The sequence below is a fragment of the Mobula birostris genome, chromosome 26, assembly GCF_030028105.1.
Source record: "Mobula birostris isolate sMobBir1 chromosome 26, sMobBir1.hap1, whole genome shotgun sequence".
Taxonomy (NCBI): domain Eukaryota; kingdom Metazoa; phylum Chordata; class Chondrichthyes; order Myliobatiformes; family Myliobatidae; genus Mobula; species Mobula birostris.
In genome coordinates, this window is record NC_092395.1 from 50,672,819 (window position 1) to 50,699,819 (window position 27,001).

Here is a 27,001-nt window from a genome sequence, read left to right on the forward strand (position 1 = left end):
AGTGAGTTAAAGGCTGAATGGTATTCGGACATCAGCGATAATCTTCCTTCATCGTATGGCCTGACAAGGGTACACTGGGACCCTTCGGTCTGAACTCCTCGGCCAGAGAAATGTCCTCCCTGCACTCAGTCGGACGAGCCCTGTGAAGACTTTATGTTTCAATGGGATGTGCTCTCCTTGCACCTGTGATACTGCTAAGAGTTTTTCATTGCATCTGCGCGCACGTGTACTTAGAAACATAGAAACATAGAAAACCTACAGCACAATACAGGCCCTTCGGCCCACAATGCGGTGCCGAACATGTCCTTACCTGAGAAATTACCTAGGATTACCATAGCCCTCTATTTTTCTGAGCTCCATGTACCTGTCCAGGAGTCTCTTAAAAGCCCTTCTCATATCCGCCTCCACCACCATCACCGGCAGCCCATTCCACACGCTCACCACTCTCTACGCAAAAAACTTACCCCTGACATCTCCTCTATACCTGCTTCCAAGCATCTTAAAACTATGCCCTCTTGTGCTAGCCATTTCAGCCCTGGGAAAAAGCCTCTGACTATCCACACGATCAATGACTCTCATTATCTTGTGCACCTCTATCAGGTCACCTCTCATCCTCCGTCGCTCCAGGGAGAAAAGGCCAAGTTCACTCAACCTATTCTCATAAGGCATGATCCCCAATCCAGGAAACATCCTTGTAAATCTCCTCGGCACCTTTTCTATGGTTTCCACATCCTTCCTGTAGTGAGACGACCAAAATTGAACACAGTACTCCAAGTGGGGTCTGACCAGAGTCCTATATAGCTGCAACATTACTTGTGCATATGACCATAAACTTGACTTTGACTTTAGAGAATACAGCCCCAGTCCACTCTGACTCTGCTCATACACTAAGTCCCCATCCCTGGAACCATCCCTCTATGGAGAGTAGAAGATGGCGGCGCGATGCAGCACGCAGCGGCCACTCCGGTGATGAATATCTGTTATCTGTCAAGTAGGGGCCGTGCACAATCCTGATTTGATAGAGACGGACGTGAGAGCATGGAGGAACATCTGTGAAACTTCTGAAATGCCTGTTTCGCTGCTGCTGCTACTGTGTGATCGAAAATCTCCGGAGGGGAAGGCCCCGAGTCCTCGGCTTTGCTTGTTGCTCGGCGGCCGGGGCAGGGTCGAAGCACTCGGCAGAGATGGTGCTCGGTGCTCGGTGTTGTAGGGCTGGTCGGAGGCTCGAAGTTTTCAGACGGACTCAGAGTCGGCTGCGGTCAGGTGCTTCCAGGATGCTGCATCGGCAAGTTGGCAGTGCTGGAGGCTCATGGCGGGGAGAGTTTCTCTCTTCCACCGTCTGCGTGAAATGTTGGGGCTATCGGGACTTTGAGACTTTTTTTACCGTGCCCATGGTCTGCTCTTTATCGAATTATGGTATTACTTTGCACTGTTGTAACTATATGTTATAATTATGTGGTTTTTGTCAGTTTTAGTCTTGGTCGGTCCTGTGTTTCTGTGATATCATACTGGAGGAACATTGTATCATTTCTTAATGCATGCATTACTAAATGACAATAAACGAGGACTGAGTGTCCTCATAATCTAATCTAATCTATCGTTTTTCAGTTAAGGAGAACAGACTGTACACAATACTCCAAATGCACACTCCCCAAGGCCCTGTATCATTGTGCCTTTCCTCCTGTACTTAAATCCTCTCCCAGGGAAGGCACACATATCTCATTCCTTGCTACATCAGACTGTAGATCTTCAGTGACCTGTAGACAATAAAACAGCTTCCTACTTCTGTCAGCACTACCCAGTCTCTCTTCATAGTTCTCTCTACAAAGATGCAAACTTAACCTCCTGAGCATCACACACAAAATGATGGCCCAGGACATCAACTGTTTATTCCTCTCCACAGATGTTGCCTGACTTACTGAGTTCCTCCAGCACTTTGTGTGTGTTGCTCAAGATCTCCAGCATCTGCAGAACCTTTGTGTCTCCAACACTTACTGTTTCTGTTTCTGTCACCCTGTCTGGTAAAACGTGTGTGTGTGCAGATTACAGGTGCATCTCTCTGCCCAGTGCAGGGGTGGGGAGAGACCCCAGCAGAAGCACCAAGACAGCACTGAGAGGGATCGGAGAAAGAGGGCAGGTGCTCATCATTAGGGAGAGACCAGGCACTAGGCATCTGCAGTCTGCTTCTGGACTCTACCCCTTGTGGGCAGATGAACACCCTGGTGAACAGAGGAAATAAAGCTGGCAATTCTGTGAGGGTGAGCAGACTTTTTGCTGTAGCAGCAGAGAACTGGACCCAGGTACGCACAGCCCCTCATCAGAAGAGGGGAGGAGAAGTAAGGAGGAAGACCCACCCTCAGCCGACACAGGCTCTGTCAGCCTGGCCAGCTTCTGTCATGGTCCGGTCCATGAAGTCCGCGTTCCGGTTCACGGTCCGGTCCGTGGACTCCTGACTCAGGGTCCCTTGTTTCTGTTGGGCTTTATCATAGGCACCTGATGCTCGTCTTGGGGCTGGGAATATAAGTGGCCTTGCGTTCGAGTGTGGGTGCTGGACTTGAAAAAGAAATTGAGGAGGTGAGAACTGACAAAGAGGAACTGCTGGGTGGGATTGAGGTTCAGTTGAATTGAGTTGATTTGAGTTGAGGCTGAATTGGGGAGAGGCGAATTGAACGAATAGAGCTGAATTGTGGAGTATCAAGCCTGCACATTGAACTGCACAGTGAGGAACGGAGGGTGACAATATCGCTTGTTTTCATCACCGACTCGAGCCAGACCAGAGTGCCGATTGTGGGCGGAACTGCTGAAGAGGAGATGAGTAGGTAAGCCACATCTGCTGAGTTGATAAAGAGAATAGCCCGCAGGATGAACTGCTGGTCAACGGATAGTGGAAGTGGGTTAGAGATGGATGTTGGCAAGAAGGAGGAATGGAGTGGAAAGAGTAAGAAAAGAAAACAGAGGTATGAGATGTCAAACTCTGAGGAGTCAGAAGACAAACAAAATAGGATAGCAGAACAACAGAAAGAAGATGAGATTAAAGCAATTATAAAACTGAGCAAAGGTGGAGCATCTTTTGGTGAATGAAACCCGATTCATTTGACGAAGGTAACCAACAAACTTATAGGTGAAGTCAAAAAAGCAAAGATTTTACTAAATGGATCGCTATTAGTGATTTGTCAGGATAGTGCTCAACAAAGCAAAGTGATAAGATTAAATAAAATAAACAGCAAAAAAGTACAATGCTCAATACCCAACAATAGCAAGTGGACTAGAGGAGTTATTTCGGGGATACCACAAAAGTTATTATGGATGAGATTAAACAGAACATGAAAGGAGAAAAAATTATTGAGACCAAAAGTTTGAAAGCTACAAGAAACAGGAAAAGGTGTGATAGTTTATCGGTTATGATTAACTTTGATGAAGAGAGATTGCCGACTAAAGTTTATTTAGGGTATATGTGTTATGAGGTCAGAATATATATACCACCGCCTTTAAGATGCTTTAAATGTCAGAAAATCGGGCATATTGTGGCAGTCTGCAGAGAGAAACAAAGATGGAGAACATGAATACAGGAAATATGAGGCGGGAGCTAGGATGAAATGTTGCAATTGTGGCAAGGAACACAGTGCAGCTTATCAAAGGTGCATTATTAGCAAGAAAGAAGCTGAGATACAATATGTAAAAGTAACTCAAAGGATCAGTTACGCAGAGGCAGTGAAAGCATTTGCTGGAAAGGAGCAGGCTATCAAGCAAACAAATACAGGGAATAATAAACCAGTGAACTGTGAGGGCTGTAATATGATAAATAAGTATATACTAATTATGAGTAAGAAGGATTTCATACTGTTTATGGTAGATGCAATTAACTGGTCAGCGCAAACAGACAAAAGAACTGAAAAAATTAAAATTATAGTCAAGGCTGCAGAAAAATATCTTGGTATTACAGGGCTTAGGTGGGAAGCAGTCAAAGATATGCTGAATGGAGGATCAAACAGTTCACAGGCAGGAGAGGCGGGAAATTAATGGCTGTGTGTGTATATATATATATATATATATATATCACAAAGGAATGCAAGGAGTCTTATCACAAATGATCAAGAATTTAATAAGTATGTATCAGAATTTAAGGGAGAAACTTCAGATTTTATGTTTACAGAGACATAGTTGAATCCCAGGGTAAATGTGCAGAATTCCATCAACAATTAGAAGTACTCAATAAGAACAACTGTGAGTTGGAAAGAGATTGGATGAAACAGTACTGCATTTAAAGGAGACGGTTTCTGAAAAAGATGCTTGTCAAAATTCAGTGACATGGAAAACAGATTAAAAATGGAGGAACTTATTCCAAAGTTACAGAAGGAAAAAGGAATTTGTTGCAAAGTGAATTATCTACATTTGGATTATAAAATGGAAACAACTGAGGAAGAACTTCAAGATCTCAATAAACATCTACAGGCTTTGATTCAAGAAAAGGAAAACTTGGAAATAGCAGATAGACTTGGAAAACAGCAATTTTAAATGTTAAGCATGCGATAATGAATATTCTCAAACAAGAAGCTTTTAGTTTGACAAATGATTCAAATGAAATTAATGTGATTTCAGGCAATGCAATTATTTGGAAACCATGTGACTGTTTATACATGAGACTAGGTTATATTCGAGAATTTGAGTTCCTTGAAATTCTATAATTAATTATACATCCTATGGAGGGCAGTAATACGCCTAGATGTGTCTAAACTGCCGGAAATAGAAGAAGAAGTGTGGGTGCTGGTTTGTCTTGTCAGTATCCTGTCCTCGCCTCTGTGGGGTAAGCCAGGCCGTCTTTGCCATTACCCTGCAGTTGAATCTGTCCCTTCCTGTCCTTGCCTCTGATGGGTGAGCCAGGCTATTTTTGCCATTACCCTGAGGTTGGACTGTTCCCCTCCCTTCCCCTTCCTTCTGAAGCCTTGCCTGCAACTTTGTCAAGTTCAACCGCCGGAGCGAGACCGGAGCCTTGCTGTGTCAAAATAAGGAACCGTTTATCATTGAGTTGGAACTGTCTCTGTGTCCACGCCTTCGCTAGGTAGGTCCGGCCATTTGCCGCTACCTAGTGTTGAGAACCGTCTCTGTGTCCATGTCTTCGCTAGGTAGGTCTGGCTGTTTGCTGCTACCTTGAGTAGGGAACTGTCTCTGTGTCCACACCTTTGCGAGGTGGGTCCAGCCGTTTGCCGCTACCTAGTATTAGGAACCATTTCACCGTGTTCAACATTCTGTGTATGAGTCCCAGCCCTATGTCCTGTTCCCAAGGAGGGGTCCCGGCTCTGTGTTCCATGTTCCTATCTCTCAAGTCCAAGGCTCCGTGTTCCCGTGGTCTAGACCAAGGCCCTGTGTTCCTGTCCTCCCCAAGACCAAATCAAGGCTTCTGCCTTTGTGTTCCGAGGTTCCTGTCTCCCAAGACCACATCATGTCTTCGCCTAGTTCCGGAGTCTGAGCCCGAGTAAAGGCCTAGGTTCTGGGTCTTGTCCAGTCTCTGGCTCAGAGTCCGAACCCAAACCTCATCATGTCCTCGCCACGAAGAACCCAAGCCTCGTCATGTCCTCGCTTCGAGGAACCCAAGCCTCGTCATGTCCTCGCCTCGAGGAACCCAAGCCATATCCAGTCCTGTAGCCACGTGATGTCCTCGCCTAGTTCCAGGGTCCAAGCCCGAGTCAACACCCAGGTTCTGGGTCCTTGTCCAGTCTTCAGCTCAGAGTCCAAGCCCAGGCTCCTAGTTCCCAGTTCCTTGTCCTGGTCCCGCTTGCCTAGCCAATGTCCTAGCCCAAGTCTGTGTTCTTGTCCCAGCTCCTAGTCTGCATCCAGTCATGTCCCTAACTCTAGTCTCTAGTCCTGTCCTGTTCCTAGTACTTCAGTGTCTGTGTCTTGCATTTGGGTCCGCTACCAGCATCCCCCCCCCCCCACCCCCGGCGACAGCTTCGGGTTAGGAGCGTACAGCAATGGGGAGAGTTTGGGTCCCCAGTGTCCATCCAATCCCCCTTGGTGTCCCCCTCACACCCCTCACCCCACCACACACCCAGCTAAGCCAAGCTGCCCCGTTGACTCCAGGCAGCTGTGTGAACCCAGCACATCTGAGGCAAGAGATGTCCTTGGGTCACCTGGGAGAAAGGGGAGGGCAACAGCCTTCTGGCAGCCTCTGAGGAGAACTGTGAGGCAGCAAGAGGTACAGAAACCACTCACCCAATGGTCAAAACAGAACAGCACAGGGGTTAAATCATAATAAAAACCTGGGAGGATACCCTAAGGATCCTTTGGAAGAGAATGTTTGCACTCCAGCAACCACCTATATTTCTGACTCCAACCACTGCCAAGTCTGCCCTCAATGCTCTTTACTTCAGCATGGGCTCACTGATGCCACAGTTACTCTCTGCCCAGCTCCTGATTCTTAAAATAATTCTTAAAGGAGATACGGCCGGATGAAGATCAATGTCTTCAATGTCCAGTCATGAACCAAAAGGGCTGATCCCTTGACCAAAGCTGAAGCTTCCTGGTTATAGTTTACTATGGTGCAGGTGCCCATAAGTGGACCTGTTTACTTCACTCCAGTAACATCTACTCCAAGCTCTCTGCAGATGTGAACCATGTGAATTGTGTCCGGAACTGCCATGTGCAGATACTCAGCGTGAGCACAGAGGACCAAGAACTCATGTTGGAAATGAGCTGATTCATTACAAGGGATCTTGTTTAGTTCAGTGATTTGGGTTTCTATTGAACTACTCGGAGATTCACACAAAAACATGACACACAAAAGAATTTCTGGCATCTAATTTTTTTTGGAAGTTTAATCTTTCCCAAATACTGACTCATATCCTGTTGACATGATCAACATCCTAGGACTTGTTAACCTCACTAAAACTTCCAACAAAGCTGGAACAAAGCCAGTTCTATCTGAGCTCACTGACCCAAATGACCCCCACTGCACTCATCATTTCACACACAATCTGTTCGTGGAAATGTCCCTTCTCCCTCATCCTGATCTCTCTGTACGACAGCACCCCACAAGGGACATCGATCTGTTGTTCACAGCACCGGATCAGCAGCCCCTCTGAAAGGAGGCTGAATTGGACCAGGATGTGCTCCTTCTCACACCCTGACAGACTGTTCAAAGTCAGTCAAATTTGGCACAAACCCTGAGATTAAATTGCAATGCATAATCCATTCTCTGTTTCTGATGGAATTGTCCTGCTTCTATTGGGAAATGTTGCTCTCACTTTCTTCTCAAGTTCTATGTTCTCCACTCTTTAAACAACAGTGCTCCAGGTCAACAAACCTCATGAGTTGTGCAGTGTATTGTTCACAGTAAACAAACTGCTGCCCTACCTTCAAGTCACAGGCTGCCTGCGGTTCGAGACACATTTCTCATCTGATCGGTACTCACCAACATCGTCCTGGTGATAGATGATGGAATGGATGGCAGAATTCTCTCTCTGAACATACCGCTCCATCGGTTCGACATAATATCTGCCCTCCTGTGTTTGAATAAACCCTTCAAATCGACCATCAATGATGGAGCCGTGGCAGTAGGAACTGTTCTCGCCTGTAGTAGAGAGGAAGGCACCTTAGTCAAGTAACCTTGGCCACATCTTGTGGCGTTTCATCAGTGAGGTTGAATGGCGCTGGATTCACTGCTGTAGGAATTGTTATACTCATCCATCACTGACTCCACACGTATCCTTGGCTCACACAGGCTGGACAATCAGTGTCCATCCCAGAGACAGGGACCCCGTTCCATACACCAGCCTCCTTGCACTCATCTCCAGTAAATCAGAGCCTCATTTCTTCTCCCGCTCTACATGCTCCTGCCTTCAGATAACTCACTTTGTGTGATTTACGATGACAATCGCACCATCAAACAACCAAGTCAGTGATCCAATGTGAGAAAGCTGGACAAAGCTAACGTGCCTGATCCAGAACATGCTGTCATAGGCAGGGACAATGTACCGCACAGAAATACAAAGGAAGCTCGGGTAATGTGGAGACACCGAGTGCTGGAATGTAAAGCAGCGCGCCCCCTTGAGTAACTCAGCGGGTCAAGTCGCATCTGCGAAGGACAGTGGGGGTGGTGGAGGAAAGGAATCATCAATATTTCGGGTTCTGATGCAGGGTCTGTTGAAGTGTCAACAACTTCCCCGCCCACTACAGAATCGGCTCGACCTGCTGAGTTCCTCCCGCAGATCCTGTGCTGCTTTAGTATTGTGTACAGGGTGAGCTCTCTTCAGTTCTTTAAACGTTATCATTTTGAAACCAAAATGAGAAGTCACCATTAGAGAAAGGCCTACAGACTGCAAAGTAACTTCCTGCACTCGGCACTGGATCGCATCCCCCGAGCCCACCTCCCAGGCAGTCAGCACTGCACCTGAGTCAGACTCATCCATCCGCGCTTCAATCATAAAACCATAGGACATTGCAACAGAATTAGGCCATTTGGCCCTTTCAGACTGTTCTTCCATTTGATTATGGCTGATTTATTTTCCCTCTCATCCAGTACAAGTCCAGGCTTTATTTGCTTTTCATATGATTGAGTTACTTGGCCAATATTTTTGTCTCCCAGAAATCCTATTCATTCACACTGATCCCTTGCTGCCATGTGCAGTTCATCCCTTTCCCTGTCTCCTGCCTGCCTCTCCCCAGCATGTCCTTTGTTACACATCAAAGTTGCTGGTGAACACAGCAGGCCAGGCAGCATCTGTAGGAAGAGGTACAGTCAACGTTTTGGGCCGAGACCCTTCGTCAGGACTAACTGAAGGAAGAGTTAGTAAGAGATTTGAAAGTGTGAGGGGGAGGGGGAGATCCAAAATGATAGGAGAAGACAGGAGGGGGAGGGATGGAGCCAAGAGCTGGACAGGTGATTGGCAAAAGGGATATGAGAGGATCATGACCCAGGGAGAAGGAAAAGGGGGAGGGGGGGAAAAACCCAGAGGGTGGGCAAGGGGTATAGTCAGAGGGACAGGGGGAGAAAAAGGGGAGAGAGAAAGAATGTGTGTATATAAATAAATAACGGATGGGGTACGAGGGGGAGGTGGGGCATTAGCAGAAGTTAGAGAAGTCAATGTTCATGCCATCAGGTTGGAGGCTACCCAGACGGAATATAAGGTGTTGTTCCTTCAACCTGAGTGTGGCTTCATCTTGACAGTAGAGGAGGCTGTGGACAGACACATCAGAATGGGAATGGGACGTGGAGTTAAAATTACTAGCTCTTCCTTCAGTTCGTCTTGATGAAGGGTCTTGGCCGGAAACGTCGACTGTACCTCTTCTTAGCGATGCTGCCTGGCCTGCTGCATTCACCAGCAACTTTGGTGTGTGTTGCTTGAATTTCCAGCATCTGCAGAATTCCTCGTGTTTATGTCTCTGTTGGGTATGGCAAGGGTTGGGTTAATATTAGGCTTAAATCTTTTTCTATGATCAGGACTATGGTTTGTGTTCAAGTGAAGATTTCCTGATTGTTATAAGTTACTCTATTCCTCAGCTGGCCAAAGACCATGCTGACAATTGTCGGTGGTGGGGAGTTTCTGAAAGGCAGTCAGAGACAGAGACCTCAGGCCTGGCACAAAGTACCTGATGCAGCAGGTAGCAACAATTCTGGCCATCAGGCACACTGAGATCTAGGGTAACTACAGCTGGAAAAATACCACAGCCTGCTCCAGATCCTCCAAGGGCTAAACCAACATCACATTCTCTACCAGTCCAGCTATATTTAAACCCTAACATTTAGTTGGCTCTGCTGGGGAGGCCAAATCATTCACATCCCCTGATTTCTAGGTGAAGGGACTCAGCCCAAAACATCGACTGTCTGTTCCACCTCCACGCTTGCCGTCTGAGCCACCAAGCGTCCCCAGTGTTTTGTGTGCTTTGCACATTCACACACCTGACCCCTGACTCCAGACACAGTCAGACCCTCACGAGCTCTGCCACAGGTGGAGACTGCAGGCAGACAGCGGAGAGATGTAGAAAGATACAGCCTGTCTAATCCATGCTAACCATCAAATGCCCACTGGACACTCACATAGTTGCGAACCTCTGGCCCATGATTGCCCAGGGTTGAGCGGCAATGGTTGAAGTGGCTTTGAGGACCTCTGATCCATGATTGGGAACACATGAGGTCCAGGTAAACAATGGAAGGAAAGCATCTCCTTGCAAGTTCCCCTCCTTCCTCTCTGCCTCTCTGCCTTCCTGTTGCAATGTGGCCCCAGCTCCATTCGATTTTATTTATTTTTCCTCTCAACCCCATCCTCCTGTCTTCTCCCAGTAATCTTTGACACACTTACTAATTAATAACCAATAAAACCTGCTTTAAATATAGCCAATGACTTGGCCTCCATAGCTGTCTTTGGTAGTGAATTCCCCAGACTCACCACCTCTGGTTGATTAAATTTCTCCTCAGCCCTTTGTCCCTTTATTCTGAGCACATGCCCTCTGGCCCTAGCCTACTGGAAAAATCCTCTATCCAACCACAGCTTTCAATATTCAGTATGTTTCAATGAGAGTCCTCCTCGCTCTTATAAACTCCAGCAAGTACAGGCCTAGAGCAATCAAACACTCCTCGTGTATTAACTCTTTCATTCCTGGGATGATTTTTGTCAACCTCCTGTGGACTCTCTCCAACACCTGCCCATCCTTTCTTTGATATGGGGCCCAGATCTGCTCACAATACTCCAAGTGTGGTCTGACCAAAACCTTATAAAGCCTCAGCATTATATGCTTGTTTTTATATTCTTGTCTTCTAGAATGCTAACCTTGCATTTGTCTTCCTACCACTGACTAAACATTCAAGTTGACCTTCAGGATCGAGGCACGACTGAGCAGACAAGTGGATGTCAGCGAGTTAGACCAGCAGGAAGAATTTAAAAGGAGAGCATTTTTTCTTCAGTGGTTTGATCAAGGCATGACTGCACAGCCGCGTAGATGTCAGTGAGTTAGACTGGCAGGAAGAATTTAAAAAGAAGGCAGCTTTATATAGCGGGCGCAAGTGGAGCGGCTGTTGGAGTAGAGGGAGTCAGAGTAGGAGGGCTTTGGCTCAACGGGGCTTCAGCGATAACGGGTCGAGGTGAAGTAAGTTACTTGTGAGGAATAGGAATAGGAAGTATGTGTGTGAGGCCGATGTTCTGTACTGGGCGTCGGATGTGGGAAGTCCGGGGGACTCCCAGCCTCCCGGACGGCCACATCTGCACCAGGTGCGTGGAGCTGCAGCTCCTTAGGGACTGTGTTAGGGAACAGGGGATGCAGCTCGATGACCTTCATCTGGTCAGGGAGAGTGAGGAGGTGATCGAGAGGAGCTATAGGCAGGTAGTCACACCAGGGCCTGGGGAGACAGATAAATGGGTAATGGTCAGGACAGGGAAGAGCAGGAGTCAGAGACTAGAGAGCACCCCTGTGGCTGTACCCCCGACAATAAGTACTCCTGTTTGAGTACTGCTGGGGGAAGCAACAGTGGCCGTGTCTCCGGCACAGAGTCTGGCCCTGTGGCTCAGAAGGGTAGGGAAAAGAAGAGGATGGCAGCAGTGATAGGGGACTCTATAGTTAGGGGGTCAGACAGGCAATTCTGTGGACTCAGGAAAGAAACACAGATGGTAGTTTGCCTCCCAGGTGCCAGGATCCAGGATGTTTCTGATTGCGTCCACGATATCCCGAAGTTGGAAGATGAACAGCCAGAGGTCTTGGTACATATTGGTACCAACAACATAGGTAGAAAAAGGGATGAGGTCCTGAAAACAGACTACAGGGAGTTAAGAAAGAAGCTGAGAAGCAGGACCACAAGGGTAGTAATCTCGGGATTGCTGCCTGTGCCACGTGACAGTGAGTATAGGAATAGAGTGAAGTGGAGGATAAATGCATGCCTGAGGGACTGGAGCAGGGGTCATGGATTCAGATTTCTGCATCATTGGCAACTCTTTTGAGGTAGGCGTGTCCTGTACAATAAGGATGGGTTGCACTTGAATCCGAGGGGGACCAATATCCTGGCAGGGAAGTTTGCTAAGGCTATTGGGGAGAGTTTAAACTAGACTTGATCGGGAGTGGGAACTGAACTGAAGAGACGGAGGAAGGGGCAGTTGGCCCACAAATAGAGAAAGCTTGGAGACAGTGTGAGATGGAAGATGGGCAGGTGATAGAGAGGGGATGTGCTCAGACTGATGGTTTGAGACGTGTCTATTTTAATGCAAGGTGTATCATGAACAAAGCAGATGAGCTTAGAGCCTGGATCATACTTGGAACTATGACATTGTGGCCATTACAGAGACTTGGATGACACAGGGGCAGGAATGGCTACTTAGAGTGCCAGGTTTTAGATGTTTCAGAAAGGAAAGGGACGGAGGCCAAAGATGTGGGGGTGTGGCGCTGTTGATTAGAGATAGTGTCACGACTGCAGGAAAGGAGGAGGTCATGGAGGGGTTGTCTACGGAGTCTCTATGGGTAGAAGTTAGGAACAAGAAGGGGTGAATAACTCTATGGGTGTTTTTTTTAGACCACCCAATAGTAACAGGGACATCGAGGAGCAGATAGGGAGACAGATTCTGGAAAGGGGCAATAATAACAGGGTTGTCATGATGGGAGATTTTAATTTCCCCAATATTGATTAGTATGTCCCTAGTTCAAGGTGGAATTTGTTAGGTGTGTTCAGGAAGGTTTCTTGACACAGTATGTAGATAAGCCTACAAGAGGAGAGGCTGTACTGGCTCTGGTATTGGGAAATGAACCTGGTCAGGTGACAGAACTCTCAGTGGGAGAACATTTTGGAAATAGTGATCACAATTCTATCTCCTTTACCATAGCATCGGAGAGGGATAGGAACAGACAAGTTAGGAAAGTGTGTAATTGAGGTAAGGGGAAATATGAAGCTATCAGGCAGGAATTCAGAAGCATAAATTGGGAGTTCTCAGGGAAATATATGGCAAAAATGTGGCAAATGTTCAGGGGATATTTGCGTGGAGTTCTGCATAGATACGTTCCAATGAGACAGGGAAAGGATGGTAGGGTACAGGAACCGTGGTGTACAAAGGCTGTTTTAAATCTAGTCAAGAAGAAAAGAAGAGCTTACGAAAGGTTCAAAAGACTAGGCAATGATAGAGATCTAGAAGATTATAAGGCTAGCAGGAAGGATCTTAAGAAAGAAATTAGGAGAGCCAGAAGGGACCATGAGAAGGCCTTGGTGAGCAGGGTAAAGGAAAACCCCAAGGCATTCTACAAGTATGCGAAGAACAAGAGGATAAGACATGAGAGAATAGGACCAATCAAGTGTGACAGTGGAAAGTGTGTATGGAACCGAAGGAGGTGGCGGAGATACTTAATGAGTATTTTACTTCAGTATTCACTATGGAAAAGGACCTTGGCGATTGTAGGGATGACTTACAGTGGACTGACAAGCTTCAGCATATAGATATTGAGAAAGAGGATGTGCTGGAGCTTCTGGAAAGCATCAAGTTGGATAAGTCACCAGGACCATACCAGATGTACCCCAGGCTACTGTGGGAGGTGAGGGAGGAGATTGCTGAGCCTCTAGTGATGATCTCTGCATCATCAATGAGGACAGGAGAGGTTCCAGAGGATGGTAGGGTTGCAGATGTTGTTCCTTTATTCAAGAAGAGGAGTAGCAATAGACCAGGAAATTATAGACCAGTGAGTCTTTCTTCAGTGGTTAGTAAGTTGATGGAGAAGATCCTGAGAGGCAGGATTTATGAACATTTGGAGAGGCATAATATGATTAGGAATAGTCAGCATGGGTTTGTCAAAGGCAGGTCGTGCCTTACAAGCCTGATTGAATTTTTTGAGGATGTGACTAAACACTTTTTGATTAAGGTAGAGCAGTAGATATAGTGTGTATCGATTTCAGCAAGGCATTTGATAAGGTACCCCATGCAAGTTTATTGAGAAAGTAAGAAGGCATGTGATCCAAGGGCACATTGCTTTGTGGATCCAGAATTGGCTTGCTCACAGAAGGTAAAGAGTGGTTGTAGATGGGTCATATTCTGCATGGAGGTCGGTGACCAGTGGTGTGCCTCAGGGATTGGTTCTGGGACCCCTACTCTTCATGATTTTTATAAATGACCTGGATGAGGAAGTGGAGGGATGGGTTAGTAAGTTTGCTGATGACGCAAAGGTTGGAGGTGTTGTGGACAGTGTGGAGGGTTGTCAGAGGTTACAGCGGGACATTGATAGGATGCAAAACTAGGCTGAGAAGTGGCAGATGGAGTTCTACCCAGATAGGTGTGAGGTGGTTCATTTCAAATATGATGGCAGAATATTGTATTAATAGTAGGACTCTTGGCAGTGTGGAGAATCAGAGGGATTTTGGGGTCTGAGTCCATAGGAGTGAGCTTGGCCTTCTCTCCTTGGAGCGATGGAGGATGAGAGATAATTTGATAGAGGTGTATAAGATGATGGGAGGCATTGATCTTGTGGATAGTCAGAGGTTTTTTCCCAGGGCTGAAATGGCTAACATGAGAGGGCACAGTTTTAAGGTGCTTGGAAGACATCAGGGGTGAGTTTTTTACACAGAAAGTGGTGAGTGCGTGGAATGGGCTGCCAGTGATGCTGGTGGAGGTGGTTACAATAGGGTCTTTTAAGCGATTCTCATTTAGGTACATGGAGTTTTGAAGAATAGAGGGTTATGGGTAACCCTAGGTAATTTCTAAAGTAAGTACGTGTTGGGTACAGCTTTGTGGGCTGAAGGGCCTGTATTGTGCTGTAGGTTTTCTATGTTTCTATGCTCTATGTTTCTAAATCCTACACTAAGACTCCCAGCTCCCCTTGCACCTTCAATTTCTAAAAATTGAGAATAGTCCATGCCTTTACTCCTTCCACATGATCATAAATTTCCTTATGCTGTATTCCATCTGCCAGATGTATGTCCACAACATCAGCTTGTCCAATATCAACCTTCTGCAGACTCCCTGTTTACCCGACCCTACCTGTCCCTCCACCTACCTTTGTATGATCCATAAGTCTGGACACAAAACCATCAATTCCATCAAACAGATCAAAAACATACAACATAAAATGTAGCAGACCCAAAAGTGGTCTCTGTGGAACATTGCTAGTCATCGGCAGCCAACCAGAAAAGGCCCCCTTTATTCCTACTCTTTGCCTCCTGACAGTCAGCCAATCTTCTGTCCATGCTAGTATCCTTCCTGTAATACCGTGGGCTCTTATTTCACATACAGCACCTTGTCAGAGGCCTTCTGAAAATCCAAGTCAACAACATCCACTGACTCTCTCTGTCTATCTTGTCTGTTACTTCCTCTAAGAATTCCAACAGGTTTGTCAGGCAATATTTCCCCTTAAGGAAACAAAGCTGACCAAACTATTTTATTGCGTGCTTCCAAGTACCCTGGAACTTCATACTTAATAATAGGCTCTAAAATGTTACCAAGTAATTGTCCTATAATTTCCGATCATTTGTAAATCTCCTTTCTTAAAGACATTTGCAAATTTCCAGTCCTTTATCCAATCCATTATCCTACTAGAAAAAAGCACGAGGGTTTCCATTCAGAATCAGAACCAGGTTGAATATCAACTGAATATGTCATGAAATTTGTTGTCTCTGCAGCGGCAGTACAATGCAATACACAATAATAAAGGGAAAAAACTGTGAATTACGATAAGTATATAATGAAATAGTTAAATTAAACAAGCAGTGTAAAAATTTAAAAAAATAAAAATGTAGTGAGGTAGTATTCATGGCTTCAATGTCCATTCAGAAATCGGATGGCAGAGGGAAGGAGCTGTTTCTGAATTGCTGAGCGTGTGCCTTCAGGCTTCTGTACTTCCTGATGGTAACAAAGAGAACAGGCAGTGTACCGAGTGATGGGGACCCTTAATGATGGATGTCGCCTTTTTGAGGCATCGCTCCTTGAAGTCGGCTTGGATACGTTGGAGGCTGGTGCTTGTGATGGAGCTGACTAAGTTTACAACTCTCTGCAGCTTATTTTGATCCTGTGCAGTAGCCTCCCCCCACCTCCCCCACCCTCATATCAGCAGTGATATAGCCAGTTAGAATGCTCTCCACGGTACACCTGGAGAAATCTGAAGTGTCTTTGGTGACATACCAAATTTCCTGAGAAAGGTAATGAAATATAGCTGCTGTCGTGCCTTCTTTATTGCTTCAACAATATGTTGGGCACAGGATAGATCTACAGAGATGTTGACACCCATGAATTGAAATTGCTCACCCATGATCCCTCTATGAGGATTGGTGTGTGTTCCCTCATCTTACCCTTTCTGAAGTCCACACTCAGTTCTGTGGTATTACTGACTTTGAGTGCAAGGTTGTTGTTGTGACACCGCTCCACTAACGGATATAACCATATGACTATATAACAATTACAGCACGGAAACAGGCCATCTTGGCCCTCCTAGTCCGTGCCGAACTCTTACTCTCACCTAGTCCCACCTACCTGCACTCGGCCCATAACCCTCCATTCCTTTCCTGTCCATATATCTATCCAATTTAACTTTAAATGACAACATCGAACCTGCCTCAACCACTTCTGCTGGAAGCTCGTTCCACACAGCTACCACTCTCTGAGTAAAGAAGTTCCCCCTCATGTTACCCCTAAACTTTTGCCCTTTAACTCTCAATTCATGTCCTCTTGTTTGAATCTCCCCTACCCTCAATGGAAAAAGCCGATCCATGTCAACTCTATCAAACCCCTTCATAATTTTAAGCACCTCTATCAAGTACCCCCTCAACCTCCTACGCTCCAACAAATAAAGCCCTAACTTGTTCAACCTTTCTCTGTAACTTAGGAGATGAAACCCAGGCAACATTTTAGTAAATCTCCTCTGTACTCTCAATTTTATTGACATCTTTCCTATAATTCGGTGACCAGAACTGTACACAATACTCCAAATTTGGCCTTACCAATGCCTTATACAATTTCAACATTACATCCCAACTCCCATACTCAATGCTCTGATTAATAAAGGACAGCATACCAAAAGCTTTCTTCACCACCCTATCCACATGAGATTCTACCATTATTTTGAGATTCCTCTGTTCTACAGCATTCTTCAATGCCCTACCATTTACCATGTATGTCCTATTTTGATTAGTCCTACCAAGATGTAGCACCTCACATTTTTCAGCATTAAACTCCATCTGCCATCTTTCAGCCCACTCTTCTAACTGGCCTAAATCTCTCTGCAAGCTTTGAAAACCTACTTCATTATCCACAACGCCACCTATCTTAGTATCATCTGCATACTTACTCATCCAATTTACCACCCCATCATCCAGATTATTAATATATATGACAAACAACATTGGACCCAGTACAGATCCCTGAGGCACACCGCTACATACCATCCTCCAATCTGACACACAGTTATCCACCACTACTCTCTGGTGTCTCTCATCCAGCCACTGCTGAATCCATTTTACTACTTCGATATTAATGCCTAACGATTGAACCTTCCTAACTAACCTTCCATGTGGAACCTTGTCAAAGGCCTTACTGAAGTCCATATAGACAACATCCACCACTTTACCCTCATCAACTTTCCTAGAAACCTCATCAAAAAATTCAATAAGATTTGTCAAACATGACCTTCCACACACAAATCCAAGTTGACTGTTCCTAATCAGACCCTGTCTATCCAGATAATTATATATACCATCTCTAAGAATACTTTCCACAATTTACCCACCACTGACATCAAACTCACAGGCCGATAATTGCTAGGTTTACTCTTAGAACCCTTTTTAAACGATAGAACAACATGAGCAATACACCAATCCTCCGGGACCATTCCCGTTTCTAATGACATTTGAAACATTTCTGTCTGAGCCCCTGCTATTTCACACTAACTTCCCTCAAGGTCCTAGGGAATATCTTGTACGGACTTGGAGACTTATCCACTTTTATATTCCTTAAAAGCGCCAGTACTTCCTCTTCTTTAATCGTCATACTTTCCATAACTACCCTTCTTGTTTCCTTTTCCTTACACAATACAATATCCTTCTCCTCAGTGAATACCAAAGAAAAGAAATTGTTCAAAATCTCCTCCATCTCTTTTGGCTCCGCACATAGCCGTCCACTCTGATTCTCTAAGGGACCAATTTTATCCCTCACTATCCTTTTGCTATTAACATAACTGTAGAAACCCTTTGGATTTATTTTCATCTTACTTGCTAAAGCAGCCTCGTATCTTCTTTTAGCTTCTCTAATTTCTTTCTTAAGATTCTTTTTACATTCTTTATATTCCTCGAGCACCTCATTAACTCCAAGCTGCCTATATTTATTGTAGATCCCTCTCTTTTTCCGAACCGAGTTTCCTATATCCCTTGACAACCATGGCTTTCTCAAACTTTTAACCTTTCCTTTCAACCTATATATCTTGTTCCTGTACGCCTCCTCGTACCATTTGAAATTCTGCCAGCAATAGTGGTGTCATCAGAAAATTTATAGATGGCATTTGAGCTGTGCCTAACCACACAGTCGTGGGTGAAGAGAGAGTAGATCAGCGGGCTAAGCACACACCCCTGAGGTGCGCTAGTGTAGATTGTCAGTGAGGTGGAGATGTTATTTTCAATCCACACAGATTGTGATCTTCCGTTTAGAAAGTCAAGGATCCAGTTGCAGAGAGAGGTACAGAGGCCCAGGTTCTGCACCTTCTCAATCAGGACTGTAGGAATGATGGTGTTAAATGCTGAACTACAGTCAATAAACAGCACCCTGACATAGGTACTGGTATTGTCCCAGTGATCCAAGGCCATGTCAAGAGCCAGTGAGATCCCCTCTGCCATTGACCTATTGTTGTGACAGGCAAATTGCAGTGGGTCCAGGCCCTTGCTGAGACGGGAGTTAATTCTAGCCATAATCAACCTCCCAAAGCACTTCATCACCCTAGATGTGAATGCCACTGAACGATAGTTGCCTAGGCAGCTTTCCCTGCTTGTCTTGGGCACTGATATAACTCTTGCCCTTTTAAAGCAGATGGAAACTTCAGAATGTAGCAATGAGAGATTGAAAATGTCTTTGAGCTCACTTGGCAGTGAGGTGGCACAGGTTTTCAGAGCCCTACCAGGTACACCTGTTATCTTGCAAAGGTTCACCCTCTTGATAGACAGGGGATAAACGATCTGACATCAGCTTCCGAGACAGAGTTCACAGAGTCACCGGATGCTGCAGATGTTTTACTCTGCCTTTCAAAGTGTGGCTAAAAGGCGTCGAGCTCATCTGTGAGTGAAGCATCACTGCTATTCATGATGGTAGCTTTCGCTTTGTGGGAGATAATGGCCTGCAAAACAAGCCAGAGTTGATGTGTATTAAATTCCGCCTCCAAACGTATTCAGAATTGTTCCTTTGATCTTGAGACAGCCCTCCATAAGTCGTACCTGGTTTTTTTGTATAGTCCTGGGTTACCAGATCTATCCCTGAGCAGACTATGAACGCTCTGGTTCATCCACGGCCTTTGATCTGGGTATGTACAGCATGTTCTTGTATACTGTAAAACCACACAGGTTTCAATGAAGTCAGTAACAATTAATTCAGACTGCTTTTCTATGTTTATCAGCCATCCAAGGGACCTCATAGGTTTGGATCAGGAGCACAGTCTGAGGAGATATGTCTGACATCACAATTCTGTTCTCACACATTATATTCAGAAATAAGTTCTGCCCTGTTAAACTAAAAAGTCCGCAACTACCTCTGTGGTAAAAAGGAGGCAAAAGGAATATCAAATGAAAGTGTTAAATGTCCTTCTATTAATATACTGTAATGTCCAGGCAAAGAACTGTGCACTGCATTGGCATGTCAAACGTCAGTCCCAGCTTTACTGCAGTAACAGAGGCTCTGAGAGTTATGATAATCGAAGGAAAGGCCCTCAGGGGGTATACATGAACCAGTGGCAGAACAGGACCTACCTTGCAACTCCCCAGAATAGATGTGTGAGAGGTCTCCATAGTTCTGGCCACTTTTGGTTTCAATTCTAAAGTCTTCTGTGAACATACTTGGGTCTCTTTTCAATTGGAGATGAAATTGCCTGCAACAAAGATGTAAGTTATTTGTTCCATTTCATGTTCACAATCAGTCCTGGGTGTGTATAACAATAGAGACCAGTGAAGTGGCCTTCAGTGTACAGGGGAAGCCCTGAATTCCTGCACCCTGCTGATGGGAAGTCGCACTCCCTGTCACAGAGTGTACAGGAGAGATCACAAAGTGTCACAGACTGTCACAGAGTGTACAGGAGAGATCACAGAGTGTGCAGGAGAGATCACAGAGTGTCACCGAGTGTACAGGAGAGATCACAGAGTGTCACAGAGTGTCACAGACTGTCACAGAGTGTACAAGAGAGATCACAGAGTGTGCAGGAGAGAACACAGAGTGTCACCGAGTGTACAGGAGAGATCACAGAGTGTCACAGACTGTCACAGAGTGTACAGGAGAGATCACAGAGTGTGCAGGAGAGATCACAGAGTGTCACAGAGTGTCACAGACTGCCACCAAGTGTACAGGAGAGATCACAGACTGTCACTGAGTGTACAGAAGAGATCTGCCCTTCTCTGGCACAGGAAGATCCACTTAACACAAGTGACACCCATGCATCCAACCACTGCCTCCTCGTGTCCCTATCATTTCACCCACCTCCCTCACCTCAGTCTGAAAAAGCTTCTGGTGGCTGCGTTAGCCGCTCACTCCAGTCATGATCCCCAGAGCTTGGTCCTTGAACTGAGGACGGTTCACATTCTCAGTTGGAGCTGATCCCATTGAGAGGACTGGGGTTGAGGTGGGATACTAGTAACATTTAAAAGCCATCTAGTTAAGGACATGGACCGGAGAGGTTTAGAGGGCGATGCGCCAAACACGGGCAGATGGGACTAACCCACTGGCCACCAGTCAACACGGATGATTTGGGCTGAAGGGCCTCTTGCCTTGCTGTATGTCTCTATCATTCTGGGACTTCATATACCCACTGCAAACCTACCCCTCATCCCCCCCTTTAAATCTTTCCTCTCACCTATGCTCTCGAGCGTTAGACTCCCTTCCAGTAGGAAAACTCTGTGACCATTCACCATATCTATCCCCATGATTTTAAAAACCTTCATAAGGTTACCCTCTGGTCTCCTAATCTCCATTAGGAGATTTTCCTATCTCCAGGAAAAACAGTCCCAGCCCATCAACCCCAGCCCTCCAGTCCCAGCAAACTCCCTGTGAATCATTTCTGCACCCACTCAAATGGGCATCCTTCGCTGAAGAAAAATCCAGCACCTGCCTTGTGTGTGAATAGAGAGTATTTCAGTGGGTTGCATAGTCAGCTGTGGGGAGGAGCTGGACTAACCCCAGCCCCTAGAATAATCAAATAATCAGCGATGATGACACACTCCCCCTGGACAGCACGGTTCCCACAGCTCTGTCTGCAGGACATCTCCAAGTCCACTGCTGCCTGATGCCCTCCCCAGAGAGGAGCGGCTCAGAGGGGAGGAGGTGGGAGCTGGGGGGCTGTCGGGCTGAAACCTCAGCCATCTTAGGTTCTTGGCCAAGAACAGGTGGCGTCAAGAGTCCCATGTCTCTGGGTTCCAGCCAAGGACTAAGATGCTGGAGAGAAGTGGATCTCACCATGGTGTCTTCATGCTCAGTGAGAGCAGTTCCCAGGGTAGTCGGTCAGCATTCACAGGGGATTAGTCGGCACACAGGAGCAGGAACCAGACCTGTGAATGGGCCTGAATGGGACTGAGGGTTCAATGGCAGTGGGGTCAAGGTGGAAGAGGAAGGGTTAAGGGTTGGGTTAGAGTCAGGGTGGGACTGGGGGTGTGGTGGAGATGGTCCGTATGCTGGGCTTGGGTTGGGTGTAAGAGGGGTAGGATAGAGGTGGGGTCAGGCTGGGCTTGGAGGAGAAGGGGTAAGGGTGGGCATAGGAGTGAGTACAGAGTTGGGCTGCTGGGCTTAGGATGGGGCGGAGGTGGGGGTGTGGTGATGGCGGAGGAGAGAGGGAGCAGGCAATGACATCTGGTGTCTGTGGGGATGCACAGTGTATATTCTCATGTTCCTATGGTATCAAGAGGAGGCACATGGAAGGGGGAGTGGGGAAGTGGGTAGGAGTGTGTGGTGGGGAGCTTGTAGCTGGGAAGGGTTGGTGAAGGGTAGTGAGGAGGGTAGGAGATGGGAAAGGAGTGAGGCAATGGAGATAGGGAGGATGTGGTTGGCGTAAGGGGGTAGGAACAGTGTGGGGGTGGGGAGATTTGGTTAGGGGCTGTGGGAGGGGTGGGGAAGGTCAGTCTGGGGGCAACGATTGCAATGTACTGCATGCATCACCCTGCAAGTAATCCAGTCTGACTGAGCTGCTGCCCTTGGCACGGCACACCCCATCCGTCCAGCCCGTGAGGAAGACTACCTTTGATGGGCCATGAAGTGTAGCCGGACCCTGGGCTCAGCCTCCAGCGCTGACCGCCTCACCCGTTCCTGCTGCCTCCGCAGTGACTCTCGGTCGTACCACAAGGCCTCATATCTCCTGAGGAACGGAATGGCCCTGGCTCCGGTCATCCCTAGGAATGGACAGGAAAGTCCTTCAGCCTTCGCTGGATTTGTCATCAAATTAAACTTTGTTGCCACGCCCGCAACCGACTCGCACTGTGTGACGTGCCCCTGCTGTTGTACCTGGTCTTGTCACAGCTGTGTCTGCAGCAGTGTGGTCCTGCAAATGGGTTGAATATTACACCTGCCTTTCACATCCTCCCTCACCAATGTTCAGGGCCATGAACAGTCCTTCCAGGTGAGGCAGTACTTCCCACCTGAATCCATCAGTTCATTTATTGCCAGTGGAGTCTCTGCATCAGTGAGATCCAGGCCGACTTCATCCAGCACCTTCATTCCATCCGTACGGCCAGGATCTCCCAGAGGCATAATACTAATTTTAATTCTACTTCCCACTCCCATACCCACGTGTTCCCACGGCCTCCTCCGCTGCCCTTGAGGGCAGAGGCAGGTTGGAGGAGCAACACCTCATATACTGTCTGGGTAGCATTAAATCTGAAGGCATGAACATCGATTCCTCTGAAGTCTGGTAACCACTCCCCTCCGTCCCTTGTCCCCCTCCCTCTCCCCCATTTGATTTCCCTTATTCCTCTGGGTCCATTACTCCTCCATCCCATGATGGGGGAGTCTAGGACAAGAGGGCACAGCCTCAGGATAGAGATGTGGAAAAATTTCTTTAGCCAGAGGGTGGTGAATTTGTGGAACTTATTACCACAGGCAGCTGTGGAGGCCAGGTCATTGGGTATATTTGAAAGGTTCTTGATTAGACATGACATTAAAGGTTATGGGGAGTAGGGCTGAGGAGGGGGAAAAATGATCAGCCATGATTGAATGGCGGAGCAGACTCGATGGGCCAAATGGCCTAATTCTGCTCCTGTGTCTTATGGCCTTATGGTCCTATGGAAGTAGAGGGTTGCCTCTCCAACTGGATGTCTGTGACTACTGGTGTGCACAGGGATCAGTGCTGGGTCCTTTGTTGTTTGTCATCTATATCAATGGTCTGAATGATAATGTGTTTAACTGGATCAGCAAATTTGCAGATGACACCAAGATTGCGGGTGTAGTGGACAGTGAGAAAGGCTATCAGGACTTAGAGAGATCTGCATCGACTGGAAAAATAGGCTGAAAAATGACTGAAGGAATTTAGTGCAGACAAGTGCAGTTTTGCAGTTTTGTAGAACCAGCTGGGATAGGTCTTACACAGAGAACAGTAGGGCACTGAGGAGTGTGGGTTCAAAGAGATCTGGATCCATAATTCATTGAAAGTGGCATCAGAGGAAGATAAGGTCATAAAGAAAGCTTTTTGGCCTTAATAAATCAATGTATTGAGTACAGGAGATGGGGTGTTATGTTGAAGTTGAAAAAGATGTTGGAGAGGCCTAACTTGGAGTATTATGTGCAGTTTTGGTCACCTACCTGCAGGAAATATGTAAACAAGGTTGAAAGAGTAGAGAGAAAATTTACAAGGTTGCTGGGTTTAGAAAACCTGAGTTATAAGGAAAGATTGAATAGGTTAGGACTGCATTCTTCAGAATGTAGGACATTGAGAGGAGATTTGATAGAGGAATACAAAATTATGATGAGTATAGAAAGGGTAAATGCAAGTAGCTTATTTTCCACTGAGGTTGGGTGGGACTGTAACCAGAGATCATGGGTTAAGGGTGAAAAGTTTAAGGGGAGCATAAGGAAAACTTCTTCAGTCAGCAGATCGTAAGAGCACGGAATGAGCTGCCAGCATAAACGATGCATACAAGCTTGATTTCAGCGTGTAAGAGAAGTTTGGATAGGTAACAAAGAAACATAGAAACATGGAAATCTACAGTACATTACAGGTCCTCCAGCCCACAATAATGTGCCAACCATGTAACTTAATCTAGAAACTGCCTATAATTTCCCTACCGCATAGCCCTCTATTTTTCTAAGCTCCATGTACTTATCTAAGAGGCTCTTAAAAGACCCTATTGTATCCGCCTTCACCACAGTCGCTGACAGTGCATTCCACGCACCCGCCACTCTCTGTGTGAAAACCTTACCTCTGACATCCCCCTTGTACCTACTTCCAAGCACCATAAAACTATGGCCCCTTGTGTAGGGCATTTCAGTCCTGGGAAAAAGCCTGTGGATATCCACATGATCAATGCCTCTCATCATCTTATACACCTCCATCAGGTCACATCTCATCCTCCATCACTCCAAGGAGTAAAGGCCAAGTTCACTCAACTGTTCTCATAAGGCATGCTCTCCAATCCAGGCAGCCTCCATGTAAATCTCCTCTGTACTTTCTATATAGTATCCACATCCTTCCTGTAGTGAAGTGACTAGAACTGAACACCATACTCCAAGTGGGGTCTGACCAACGTCTTGTATAGCTGTAACATTACCTCACAGCTTTTGAACTCAATCCCATGATTGATGAAGCCGATACACTGTACGCCTTCTTAACAACACTGTCAACCTGCACAGCAGCTTTGAGTGTCCCATAGGGACATAGACCCCAAGATCTCGCTGATCCTGCACATTGCCAAGAGACTTACCATTAATTTCATATTCTGTCCTCAAATCTGGTCTACCAAAATTAACCACCTCACACTTATCTGGGTTGAACTCCACCTGCCGCTTCTCAGCCCAGTTCTGCATCCTATCAATGTCCCGTTGTAAACTTTGACAACCCTCCACACTATCCACAACACCCCCAACCTTTGTATCATCAGCAAACTTACTAACCCATCCTTCTACTTCCTCATCGAAGTCATTTATAAAAATCACAAAGAGGAGGCGTCTCAGAACAGATCCCTGCGGAGCACCACTGGTCACCATCCTCCATGCAGAATACAAACCATCTACAACCACACTTTGCCTTCTGTGGTCAAGTCAATTCTGGATCCACAAAGCAAGGTCTCCTTGGATCCCATGCCTCATTACTTTCCAAATGAGCCTTGCATGGGGAACCTTATCAAATGTCTTACTGAAATCCATATACACTACATCTACTGCTCTACCTTCCTCAATGTGTTTTGTTACATCCTCAAAGAATTCGGTCAAGTTCGTAAGGCATGACTTACGAAAGGGATATTGATATGACATTGAAAGGAGTAGATAAGATAGAAGTAGGAAAGATGTTTCCATTGGTAAGTGAGACCAGAACTAGGGGATATTGCCTCAAGATTCAGGGGAGAAGATTTAGGATGGAGATGAGGAGAAACTGTTTTTCCCAGAGAGTGGTGAATCTGTGGAATTCTTTGCCCAGGCTTCTTCACTAAATATATTTAAGAAACAGTTAGATAGGTTTTTACATAGTAAGGAAATTAAGGGTTATGGAGAAAAGGCAGGTAGATGGAGCTGAGTTTACGGACAGATCAGCCAAGATCTTATTTAATGGCTGGGCAGGCTCGATGGGCCGGATGGCCTACTCCTGCTCCTTTTTCTTATGTTGTTATGACTTGCCCTTGACAAAACCATGCTGACTATCCCTAATCAGATTATGTCTCTCCAAATGCTCATAAATCATGCCTCTCAGGATCTTCTCCAACTACTTGTCCACCACTGAAGTAAGACCCTACTATTAGTAACCCTATCATTATTGCACCATTCCAGAATCTGCCTCCCTATCTGCTCCTCAATTTCTCTGTTACTGTTGGGGGGAGGGGTCTATAAAAAACACCCAGTAGAGTTATTGCTTCCTTCCTGTTTCTGACTTCCATCCACAATGACTCAGTAGACAAACCCTCCGTGACTTCCTCCTTTTCTGCAGCCGTGATATATCCCTGATTAGCAACACCACTCCCCCATGTCTTTTGCCTCCCTCCCTGTCCCTAAAGCCCGGCACACTCAGCAGCCATTCCTGCCCCTAAGCCATCAAAATCTCTGTAATGACCATAAAATCATAGTTCCACGTATTGATCCACACTCTAAATTCATCTGCCTTGCTTATGGTACGTTTTGCATTAAAATAGTCACATCTCAAACCATCTGGCTGAGTGCATCTTTGCTCTATCATCTGCCTATCCTTCCTCACAAACTCCCTACAAGCTGTCTCTACTTGTGTGGCAACCACCCCATCCTCTGCCTCTTCATTTTGGTTCCCACCTTCCTGCAAATCTGGTTTAAACCCTCCCCAATAGCATTAACAAACCTCCCTCCCAGGATATTGGTTTCCCTCCAGTTCAGGTGCAACCCGTCCCACTTGCTCAGGTCACCCCTTCCCCAGAAAAGGTTCCAATGATCCAAGAAATTGAAACCCTGCCCCCTGCATCATCTCCTCAGCTACTCATGTTATGGTCCGGTCCGTGAAGTCTACATTCTGGTTCATGGTCCGGTCCATCGTTCCTTATTCCAGGTTTTCCAGTTTTCCCTTCCCTTCACCTTCCTCCTGAAGCCTTGCCTGCAACCTCTGCCTGAAGCCTTGGCCTGAGGACTTGCCTGAAACCTTGCCTGTACCGCTGTCAAGTTCTGCTGCTGGAGCAAGACCAGAGCCTTGCTGTGTCTAGGTGAGGAACTGTCTTCCG

The 27,001-nt window shown here is 46.3% G+C and overlaps 1 protein-coding gene across 2 annotated transcripts in view; it reads right to left on the bottom strand.

Moving 5' to 3' along the window:
* LOC140188076 (disintegrin and metalloproteinase domain-containing protein 10) overlaps positions 1–27,001 on the bottom strand; it is a 157,418-nt gene that overhangs the window by 126,493 nt on the left and 3,924 nt on the right. For both annotated transcript variants that reach the window (XM_072244021.1, XM_072244020.1), the window contains exons 2-4: positions 22,357–22,507; positions 19,889–20,007; positions 7,409–7,567 (exon numbers count right to left, since the gene is read on the bottom strand). In XM_072244021.1, the coding sequence (XP_072100122.1) occupies positions 7,409–7,567; positions 19,889–20,007; positions 22,357–22,505 (427 nt within the window). In that variant the 5' untranslated portion in view covers positions 22,506–22,507. The remainder of the gene's footprint in view (positions 1–7,408; positions 7,568–19,888; positions 20,008–22,356; positions 22,508–27,001) is intronic.